The sequence below is a fragment of the Rhinoderma darwinii genome, chromosome 5 (genome assembly GCF_050947455.1).
Source record: "Rhinoderma darwinii isolate aRhiDar2 chromosome 5, aRhiDar2.hap1, whole genome shotgun sequence".
Taxonomy (NCBI): Eukaryota; Metazoa; Chordata; class Amphibia; order Anura; family Rhinodermatidae; genus Rhinoderma; species Rhinoderma darwinii.
Window position 1 is genome coordinate 297,312,816 of NC_134691.1, and position 12,047 is coordinate 297,324,862.

General features: G+C 40.5%; 1 protein-coding gene across 1 annotated transcript in view; it reads right to left on the bottom strand.

Moving 5' to 3' along the window:
- The window catches only part of RAPGEF5 (Rap guanine nucleotide exchange factor 5), a 236,998-nt gene that overhangs the window by 144,896 nt on the left and 80,055 nt on the right, over window positions 1-12,047 (bottom strand). The window contains exons 3-5 of the mRNA XM_075827325.1: window positions 10,191-10,297; window positions 9,325-9,446; window positions 4,473-4,641 (exon numbers count right to left, since the gene is read on the bottom strand). Of these exons, the coding sequence (XP_075683440.1) occupies window positions 4,473-4,641; window positions 9,325-9,446; window positions 10,191-10,297 (398 nt within the window). The remainder of the gene's footprint in view (window positions 1-4,472; window positions 4,642-9,324; window positions 9,447-10,190; window positions 10,298-12,047) is intronic.

The following is a 12,047-nucleotide window of genomic DNA, read 5'->3' on the forward strand; positions in this document are numbered from 1 at the left end:
TTCATCAACGGGGGGTTCATGTTGGTCTATGACCCCTACCTGGTCGCTGGTTTCATCTCTGGAGGACCTGCGTTGTTTCTGACGTTCCGGGCTCCTTGAGCCTAGCGATGTCTGCGAGGAAGATGCAGTGCCTGGGGCTGTATTTGTCTGCAGACTCCCACGTGTCTCTGCTGTAAATCTCCTGCTGCTTACCGCGGTCTCCTCCTGTGATCTTGTTGATGACGGGCTCACTCCCGGTACCGAGGCACTTCTCCTGTGTACACGTCCCTCTATTGAAGGTTTTGTGGGAGACAGAGCTGCAGGCTCAGAGGTAAGAGATCCTCTCTGAGAGCGTGTCTCTCCGCCATCTTGCTTTTCCTCCGTAAGGCGGGAAGGGTAGAAGTCGGTGAGTCGAGCTGGTCTCGTCACCGGTCTTTTCCTCCTCGGCATCCTGGATGGTACAGTGACCCGTGCTGCAGAAGTCGGTAAGTGGCGGGTCTGTTTCTGAGGCTTACGACGCTTATAAAGTGGAGATGGTGCCGGAGCTCAGTCTTCACGCAGCCATTAGGATCAACAGCCAAGCCACGCCCCGTTTATCTTCATTTTGACACTTGTGCAACACTGTGCACAAGTGTAACGTAATCCATTATATCGCTTCATCTATGGTCGGTGCTGCTTCATTCCCCTTTGGTGCGCATGCGTTGGCCTGTCAGTCCGGGTCGCCTCCTCGGCCTGAGCACCATGGATACGGGGTTCGCGTCTTCCGGGGCCTGGTACCGTGCCTGGAATGCTGACACGCCGGACCTTTTGCCCGGGTGCCTGTGTTCCTGGCCGGACTGGGCTGCGGGACACGTGACCCTCGTCTTTGTTCCGGTTCCGGTGGTTGACACACCGGACTGTCGGGCTTCGGCACATCATGTATTAGCAGTAATTCTAAGCGGCTCCAGCTGGCTTACTTGTATTTTGATTGGCTCTTGTTCGTTTAAATGGCTTTGTTTCACTTTCTGACACCACCCCCAGACGAAGGCTCGAGGGCCGAAACGCGCGTCGGGGTTGATGCCAGACAGTGCTGACTGTGTCATGGGTAAGGTGCTTTGCTCTATTTCAGAGCTTTGATTTGACCTTTTCTATTGTCACTTCCATGCATACACCTTTTGGTGTTTATTTGTGTGAGTGGTTGCTTGCCGTGTTTTGACTGCATCTGTTCATGATTATTATGTACCACGTTTTGTGGTCTTTACATGTTAATATTCAATGCTGGATGTCATATCACGGCTCCACCTATACTCACAATTGTTACTTATACAGTGATAGTCTGCTCTTCAATTTCTTCTATAGTGCATGTATCAGTGTCTGGTATCCTTTTCATACTGTGGCAATCATCTTTAACTTTTAATTGATGTTGTTATTTGTCTTAATAAAACTTGTTACTTTTAATTAATTCTTGGTGTGTCGGACTCCGGTTTTTTTAGGTTTACAATTCATTCAGTGTGTATCCCCACCGATACTATCATGCTCACTCAGGGTTTGTAAGTCCCGCCCCCCTCTATTCTTTTCCCTCTCAGACATTTTATACTAATACATAGATATTTATCTCATTAATGCTTAACCTTTGGGAATTGGGGGTTGGCTGGCTTTGCTCTTTTGGTGCTCTCCATATAGGCATAGTAAAAATTAAAAGGGTCCAAGTTGGCAAATAGGATTGAAGAAAGAAGTATTTACACACTGTATTTACAACTATACTATAAAAGTCTGGCTTATGTGAGATCAATATGTGCAGAAGAAGAGGGGCTGTAAATAAATATATCAGACAAATGATGTTAGCAGCCCATATGATCTAATTCTAGGCAGTTTAGACTACATATATTTCATGTGTGCTCCGCAAACTAGCACCTGTCAGTTGTGTACACACCATATGGCTATGTTATGCTTAAAAACAAACACGAGATTTATATTACTCAGAAGTGGAGAGACGAGGACAGGTTGAGGGTTCCATAAAATCCTGCTAGACAGGAGTGTCATTCAGGAAATATGAGCTTCCGACATCATCATTTAGGTACTTTTCTTCTGCATTAGATTCCCAAATTGTTTTGTATATGTAATGAGGCTTTCATCAGAGGGAAAGCTAACAGCTTGCTCTTTACAAGAGGCTTCTCATTTCGTTTTCAATGCAGCATCGCTACATGAGCCAAATAACATCCAGACAGTCAGTTTAATGCACTCACGTCTGTGACGTTAATGTGATCTACTGCGGACACTTTAGTGCCGCCAAATCCGGGCCTGGTTTACATGATTTTATATTCACAGATTCATTTGTTAGAACAGCTGAATTTATTACTGTGATGCTCTAAAAGGGAGTGGATCGTGTAGTGATGAAAACCTCTTACTTAATGTTAATTCATTTCCTCCATCAGTTCACACCAAATAAAAGGAATGTTTCATTCCTCACATATATCATCTCCCAGCCTCAACCCAAATGATATCACTGGCACAACTTTTCCAAATGGTATTCTGAGACCGCTGCTCCTGACATTACAGAGTGCAAGAATAGGGGGAATATGACAAGAAAGTGACGACCGCTCAGTCAGAGCCACCTCAGATATTCATCAGCGATATAGCTTAAGGCCACCAGACTATTAAATTGGTTTCCGTCAGGGGCAGAACTACTGTAATTGTAGTTGCGGCTACAAGATACAATAGCTTAGGGTGGTATAGCAAGTCGCCTGCTGTCTCTTTAATGCATTCATTTTTATCAGCCCACTTTCAAATCAGTTGTAATAGAAGTGCTGTCTGGGAAGAAAAAAAACTTACACAGCGCCACATGGTGCATGATAAACCTGAAAGGTAAGTTCATTCGTAGTGGTGGTAAGTTATAGCACTCACCTAAAGAAGTTTGTACAGGCAGGTACAACTTAGGGATGTAGGCAGTAGTAAAAATAGCTTGCAGCTTTCAGTATCCAGATGCCGTAATCAATTGTATTGTGCCGCGATAAATAGCCATTTAAAAAAGATATTTTTGGAAAAAATATATAAAAAAATGGATATAAGAAAGCGCTACACAAAAGGAAGGATAGGCAGAGTAATAATAATGGGTGGATTTATTTTGCAAAGAAGGGCAACGCGTTTCAACGCAAAACCTGCGTCTTCATCAGGCCGAAAATGAGTCAAATTACTTATTTTTGGCCTGATGAAGACGCAGGTTCTGCGTTGAAACGAATGCTCCTCTTTGCAAAATAAATCCACCCATTATTATTACTCTGCCGATCCTTCCTTTTGTGTAGCGCTTTCTTATATCCATTTTTTAATATATTTTTTCCAAAAATATATACCTTTTTTAAAAGGCTAGTTGTAATAGAAGGCACAGTCAATGTAGTACTCTTTATCTGCAGAACTACAGTAGAATTACCTTACTACCTTCATCTTAAAGTGATTTGTTAAAAGATTTGTGATTGGCCAGAGTTTATCCTTCCTCACCCCAAATACATACCTAACTATGTGCAAAAACGGATATTTCCGTTTTTGCCTGGAGTACCCTTAAAGGCAAAGTACACATTTGATATTGTTACGTTTTTTTTTGTCATAAAGTTGTCCATCAGTGTCTTTGGTGCAACTTTCTAAATACTTTTTTATTACAAATTATTTTAACTTTTTGAGATATTAGCTAACTTCATAACTTACATGTGATTGATAAGAGGTAGATCCTGCGTGTCAGGGACATACAGGACCCACTGTCACTGAACGCGTCAGTCCCGCGGACCGGACAGATACAGGTCTCATCGCAAGATTCAGCTGCTCTGTATACAGAATACAAATCAGCTGCATCTCAAAAATAAAAATTGTTTTTAATAACAAGTATTTAAAAAGTTGCACTAAACACATTTTTATTAAAAAACATAAATAAAATTATTTCAAAGGTGCACATAGCCTTTAAATGAAAGGGGAGACACAAATTTAGGCCCTGTTTACATCTGTGTTGTTCTGCTCCTCCATCACAGATCTAGACGAAAATACCAGAAACAATAGTCACCCTAACGGAAGCCCGACGGAACCCATTGAAGTCAATGTGTTCCATCGGGTGCCAATGGTGTCCATTGTACAACGTAACCGACACTTCCATTATTTTCATTGTTCTGCTCCTCTGATGGAGCAGTACAACGGAAAGACCAACGCAGATGTGGACGAGGCCTTAGCTAGGCACAGTTAACTATGAAAAAATAGATGATTTGAATATTTGCATATATAATAATTTCCTCTTCCCAAAACAAGCTTGTCATTAGTCACCCACATCGGCAAAATTGGACAAATGATTTATGAAAGCTTTATCATGGTAAAACGTAATGTCGTGTAGAAAAATAAAAACACGTTTCCCCAAAGGAACGAGAAAATATAAAACCACTGTTCACATAAAATATGGATTTTCCATAGTGTGTGTTAATACAATGCACTCTCAGCTAGTTCTTTGGCAGAGCTGTGATACGGAACACAAAACTTACACATCGCAGATATTTGAGGTCAGTGGAGCAAGTGGTGCAAGCTGTTTTAAGAGCCGAACTCCCATCTGCCAGCCTTTGTCTCTTCCAAATTCACAGACAGGATCAGCACACTCATCTGAGGAAAACTGGTAGAACACAAAGCCATCCTGGAAGCAATGTTGTTTGTCCACTATATAAAAATAAGAAACAAAAAGAAGGATGTGTGAATTAAATATCATATGGATATACACATGGTTATGTCAAATTAACACCACAGAATCCTCACATCACATTTCTGTTTTTCTTGGATACCTGTTATTTTATATTGTGGTCATTGGGCTCTGCTCCCTGTTTCATGAAAGTGACTATAGACAGCTCTGTCCTTGCTAACAATCGCATGAGAAGACAGGTCACTGACTCCTTCAAGATCAGCACACCACTCTTCTGCTGCTTTGAACATTACCATAGTGTGGCTACAGAGTTTTTATCCCTGGCCATGTCAAACAAGGGTATGTACACAAGTACAGGATATATAGACGGGGTTCTCCTACTTCTCAGCTATCCGGTTTAAGCACAGGCAGCCAATACATTTTGTGGTTAACCCTTAGTGTGTTCTAGCGATCTTCTGCTTTTTGAGCAATAACAAGTTTACATCGAGCTCATATTAGCTTGGAGAAATGCAAACCCTTACTGTATTTAAATATCGAAAATGCTTAAAATGTATTTTAATTAAATTTGTAGAACTAAAAAAACCCACCTAAAAGTATATTAGTACTAAGAATCTGTACCACAAAAAAAGAGAATTAAACTTAAAAGCTATTTATGCCTTAGACTGGGATTTCTGAAACTGAGTAATTAAAGCAGAATATACATAAACCTTTTTTCCCTAAAAGTTGGGAGCTCATGTAACTGTTAGGGCACATCAGCGTTGGCTTTCCGTTCAGGGGTTCTGTCTGAGGTTTCCGTCGGATGAACCCCTCAACGGAAAGTCAAACGGAAACCTTAGCTTCCGTTTGCATCACCATTTATATCAATGGTGACAGAAACATTGCTACTGGTTTCCGTTTGTCACCATTCCGGCAGGTTTCGGTTTTTTTTGCCGGAATCAATAGCGCAGTCGCGGGCCGCGCACATTATTTTCTATGAGCCTGGACCACAAAACATGGCCGTAATAAGACATGTCCGTTCTTTCTGCGGTCCAGGCTCCTGGGCCATGCATGGACCGTGGAAACCACGGTCGTGTGCATGGGTCCATAGAAATAAATGGGGCAGCGATTCTCCCGTGGATTTTCAGGGGGATTTGCGGCCGCAAAAGCACGTTCGTGTGCATGGGGCCTAAAACAAAATATGGACCAGGAAACTGTCGTGTGAAAGTGGCCTTCATATGTGCAATGAAGGAGTTCACAACTGTTAGGCTGGGTTCACACGACCATGTTACGTCCGTAATGTACGGAACGTAATTCGGCCGGAAGACCCGGACCGAACACCGTGCAGGGAGCCGGGCTCCTAGCATCCTAGTTATGTACGATGCTAGGAGTCCCTGCCTCTGCGTGGAACTACTGTCCCGTACTGTAATCATGATTACAGTACGGGGCAGTTGTCCGGCAGCGAGGCAGGGACTCCTAGCATCGTACATCACTATGATGCTAGGAGCCCGGATCCCTGCACTGTGTTCGGTCCGGGTCTTCCGGCCGAATTACGTTCCGTACATTACGGACGTAACATGGTCGTGTGAACCCAGCCTCAAGGTGTACGGCACTGTAATTGAATCAATTTTATTTTTTTTTTTAACTAATACTGATATTATTTTGTCCTCACTTGTGACACACATCACTTTCCAAGCACATTATATATTTTATTTTTTTTAAAGCAAAGGAACGTATGCAAGGGATAAAAAGGATTATCTAAATGAAAAAATATATTCTTAACACTACACAGATGAAAAAATAAAAAAAACATTACTGTGAGCAATCTTTATCTTTCTTCATGGAAATGAGTTTATAGAATGTAAATACGGAGCTCATCTGCCAGCTTAGCACATTCTATAAGTGAGATTACTAATATTGTAAAGTGTCATTGATGTGATATACTGCAGAAATGTCTGATTGTAAAAGTTTTAAATGAAGCTTCCAGGGCCATGTACGAGAGCACAAAGTTCCCCTATAAAACTCACTCTCAGGCCTCATGTACATGTTCGGATTACAGCTCTATTTTGTACCTCTGCATGTATCCAATTTCACACGGAGGCATACAGACGTTTTTTCTGTCGAAAACAGATTCCCAGCGCAGGTAAAAACTGGGATTGATCAGTGATTTGTAGCTTTAACTTAAGGGCCTTTTACAGCGGCCGACAATAGGCCGGTGCAGCGAGCGCTGCTGACATGATGAAAATGTATGGGTTAGAACGATTGTAGTAATGAGCGCTCATCCCCATACATTACTGATCTTAGCTCCTTGTGAAAGGAGCAAATGAGCGGTCTCATTGATAGCTGCTCGTTTGCACAGCCCATGTCGGACCGTGTAATAGTACCCTAAGGCTGTGTTCACATTGAGTTTTTTGCTGGAGGAAAATTCTGCATCAAAATTCCGTTTGCGATTTTGAGGCAGATTTTGTCCTTCCTGCATGTGTACATGTGTGTGTATATATAGTGTGTGATGTGTACATGTGTGTATATATAGTGTATGTGATGTGTACATGTATGTATATATAGTGTATGTGATGCGTACATGTGTGTGTATATATAGTGTATGTGATGTGTGTGTATATATAGTGTATGTGATGTGTGTGTATATATAGTGTGTGATGTGTTCATGTGTGTATATATAGTGTGTGATGTGTTCATGTGTGTATATATAGTGTACGTGATGTGTACATGTGTGTATATATAGTGTACGTGATGTTTACATGTGTATATATAGTGTATGTGATGCGTACATGTGTGTGTATATATAGTGTATGTGATGTGTACATGTGTGTATATATATAGTGTGTGATGTGTTCATGTGTGTATATATAGTGTATGTGATGTGTACATGTGTGTATATAGTGTGTGATGTGTTCATGTGTGTATATATAGTGTATGTGATGTGTACATTTGTATATATAGTGTGTGATGTATTCATGTGTGTGTATATATAGTGTGTGATGTGTACGTGTTCATGTGTGCCTATGACTCAGGAAAAATGTTAATCTTATATTTACCTAGAATTCTGTGTCTTTTTCCAGGCCGGCCTCCTGGGACCGCTGTATGTGCTGCGTGTTTTACTGGACAATGGTTGTTACGATCTGATTGTTTGCATTAAAGGTTATGTACACCTTTGAAAGGGATTTTTTTTAAAAATGTCAGTGTGTTTTGTGCAACTTTATAATTCGTTTTTATTAAAAAAATATTTTTACTATTTGAGATACAGCTGCTCTGTATCCTGTATACAGAGCAGATGTATCTTACGCTGAATCCTGAACTTGTCAGGTCTGTGGGACTGATGGGTTCAGTGTCAGCGGGTCCTGTTTGTCTCTGACACGCTGGATCAACCTTTAATTCATCACATCTAAGTTAGATGTGATAGATTACAGGTGGATACAGTCGACTACTCTATTGATACCGCCAATAAAACGGAAACCTTGTGAAACAGAGATAAACAGAAGCCATTTTAGCAACGGAAGTGTTACCATTGAAATGGTAACGGAAAGCTATGGTTTCCGTTCGTGGGTTCCCCTGACGGAAAGGTCTGACCCATGAATGGAACCCCAACGCAGGTGAGAACGAAGCATAATTATTACTGTATGACCTTTACAGATGGTGGAGGGTACTATTTTTTGGGGTATAAGCAACTCCCAGTATATGATTACCATTATTCAGGTCATACTAGAAGCTACTAACCTGACTTTGCAAATGATCTCTGTACTGAAATGTATTTGTACTGAGCTTTGTTCTGGTGTTGTATTCATGTACTGAGCTTTGTGGTTCTAGTGCTGTATATATATATATATATATATATATATATATATATATATATATATATATACATATATATAATGAGATTTGCTCTGGCTCTGTATATATGTAGTTAGCTTTGTTCTGGTGTTGTATATATGCACTGAGCTTGGTTTTGGCGCTGTATATGTGTACTGAGCTTGGTTCTGGTGCTGCATATATGTAATGAGCTTGGTTCTGGTGTTGTGTATAGAACTATATTGCTTGTACAAATGTTTTTATGATCGAGTAACATAAAAAAAAAATGTGGAAAAGAAATGACACGTCATTGATTGGTAGAGAAAATAAACATGGCGAGGGGGAAGGAGCTGTCGGGAAGGAGGTTGGGGGGGGCGCCAAAATGAATCTTTGCCCCGGGTGCTGGAGAACCTAGCTACGCCTCTGCCTATACCACTAACTATACAGATAATGAGGGTTCTTTAGTTAAGTCCTATAGTTTCTTTATATTGTGAGCTAAAATCTTTGGGCGTAATAAACAGATGGACTTTTTTTTCTGTGTGTCATTTGAGAATAAATCATTTCAAGCCTAGCAGTAGTGGAAAGGTGTTCAATAAAGGATTATCTACAAAAACAACACATCTGATAAATGCTGCATCTGTATAATAGAGACCCATGCACTTGTACCAAACAGAAATAAAATTGAAGTAATTGTACATGCTTTTAGCTTAGGACATTCCTTTCCCTTCATGCACCAATACCTTCCAATCCAGGAACAGACGTAACACGGTTATCCATAAATTACTTTCATCTCAATAATTCTTTAGAACAGCTGGAACATTTTCAGAAAGAAAAAAGTAGAAAAACTGCGTGCACTGTCTCTTATCTCACATAAGGAATATGCGAGCTTTGTAAACACAAACGTTTTCAGTTAAACAGACCTGAAAGCAGGATTCCCAGTTTAAGCAAGATTTGCCAGATTCCGGCAGCGGTGTATCTACATTGAACAAATGGGCAGTGCTGCATGAGCCAATCCACCAGCTCAGACCCCACGCAACTTTTTCTGAAAAGAGAAACAAACCAAAAAAAAACACATTGAGAAGTATTAGATGGACCCGAAAGTCAAAAAATAAACTTGGTCACAATGTTAGTACATCTGCTGGATTTTTTGACAGTCTTGTAGAAATCTTGAAGATAACACAGCTGATAATTTCCTCCCGATCCCTTCCTTTATCGGCTGGCAGACGCTAAGTAGAAGGGGAGTGCTTAAATAAGGGGCCGTGGTATATAGCCATAGGTTTCCAATTGCAGGAAGGGTAAAGTGGGAGGGGCTAGACATTTCTGAGATCTGTGAGTAGCAAGAGTAGGAAAGAAATGGCTGATCTTCTCGGACATAGAGAATAAACCGGGTTGGATCAAGGGAAAGGAGATTAAAGATGGTTGTGTCTGGGATTAGATTATTTTTTTCCAAAAACAGCGCCACTCTTGTCAATGGGCTGTGTGTGGTATTGTAACTCAGCCTTCTTAACTTAAATGGGAATGAACTGCAATACCAGAAACACCCATGGATAAGAGTGGTGCCTTCTTCTGTTTAAAGATAGAAATACTGTTTCTTTTTTCTATAGTTAACGTTACATTAAAGGGGTTGTCTGTATTTAAATTATACACACACACACACACACACACACACACACACACACACACACACACACACACACACACACATATATATCATAACAATAAATGTTTAGTTTATACCAAAGAGATGTGTAATCATGCAAGAAATGTATCTTTTTAGCAGACTCACCGACAAATACAAGTAAGATACATGCGATCCCGGATAATAGCAGGTGATTGATTTCTTACTGCGTTCCTCAAAGCTCTCCCAGCACATGTTACGCTCTCTCCATATGACTAAGGGGGGGGGGGGGGGGGAGGGGAGACAATTAAAAAAAAACAGCATGGTTATCAGACAGCACTACTTTTTTTGTCTTATGGTTATTTTTTTAATAATTTTTCCAACTAAATATATTTTTTTTTAAATCGGATTAATAACGCAAGCCAGAATTAAAAATGGAATGCTTCACAGCTCCAAAGCCGATTCTCCTTTTTTCTATGTCATTTGAGGAAGATCGGTTGCTATGGATATACTGTCTAACAGCTATAGCATTTTTTAATTAGGTTGTTAGGCATTGCGTCCCTAGCAACCAGTCTGTCTCAGTTTACTCAGGTCTTCACTAAAGGCCAAACTGCCACGAATACAAGGAAGAGAAGTTGGGAGGGGGCTTAGCTGTACTTAATTGTTGCTCTTTTATTGATTTACAAATTGGAATTTTATTATAAAAAAAGATAAAAAGATGGTGTAGAACTGTATAAATGCATGTTCACCATTGAACATTTTTTTTTGTTTTTTTGTCAGGTCTTATCCTAATAGGTCTAAATCCTCTGCATAGACATAATAATGTCTAGCTGCCTGCAGTCACTACTAGGGAGAGCTTAGGTATACTTTAAGTATAAACCGTATGTATTAAGCAGTTAAGCTCCCCCTAGTGGTGGCTGCAGGCAGGAAGAATTTTTTAAAATTAAATCTATATATTTTGAGCTCTTTCACAAAAACTGAACTCCAACCACTATAAAGATATATTAATATAGTAGTTTGCACAGAATGATATGGTGTTAAATGGTGAACATTCACTTTAGGTATTATAATTTCAGAGCAGATGTAATTATCCATTACAAAACATAATGCTGTGGGATGATGAGTGAAGTCTTACCCATGAGTTAGGTCCTGACTCATACAAGGACCCAAGAACATAAAGGAAGGCTGTTAGAGGGTACATCCAAAGAAGTGTGGGCAACTTTAGGCTATGTTCACACAGAGTTTTTTGCAGGCGGAATTTCTGCCTCAAAATTCCGTTTGGAAGTTTGAGGCAGATTTTCCTCTCCCCGCACGGCGATTTTCACTGCGTTTTTCGCATAAAACGCCGCGAAATTCGCTTTCTCTGCCTCCCATTGAAGTCAATGGGAGGTCAGAGGCATAAACGCTCGAAGATAGGGCATGTCGCTTCTTTATCCCACGATGCGGTTTCACCGCTTGCGGGAAAAAGACGCCTCCGCCTCCCATTGAAACCAATGGGAGGTATTTTCGGGCCGTTTTGGACGAGTTTTTTGGCGCGGTTTCCGCGTCAAAAAACTCGTTAAAAAAACTCTGTGTGAACTTAGCCTAAGGGGTAAACAATGGTGAAGATATAAATAATAGATCTTCTTGTATTTAAAAAAAAACATTCTTAATTGACACTTCCTGGAGCCATTTTAAAATTATGTACATTAAACAAAGCAAGCGTGTCATACCTCTTGTCACCCCCAGCATCACCTCAGGATAAACGGTATAAAGGGCACGAGTAGGGGGATGTCAATAACAGCTTGTGACTTATTAATATACATTCCATATTTCAGAGACAGCCAACAGAATATGTTAGAAAACATGAACAACTCACTGACAAACCAGGGAAGAAAGCTGCAAGGTCTGAATGGTCGAATGTTTAGTTGGACTTATAGCTGCTGGCTTTCGAAGATTTTCCAATTCAGACTTGTGTAATTTGGTCAGCATTTTGTTTCCAGTCTAGGCAATGCTCTGTGAGCTAAACAGCCTGGACTGCAGAAT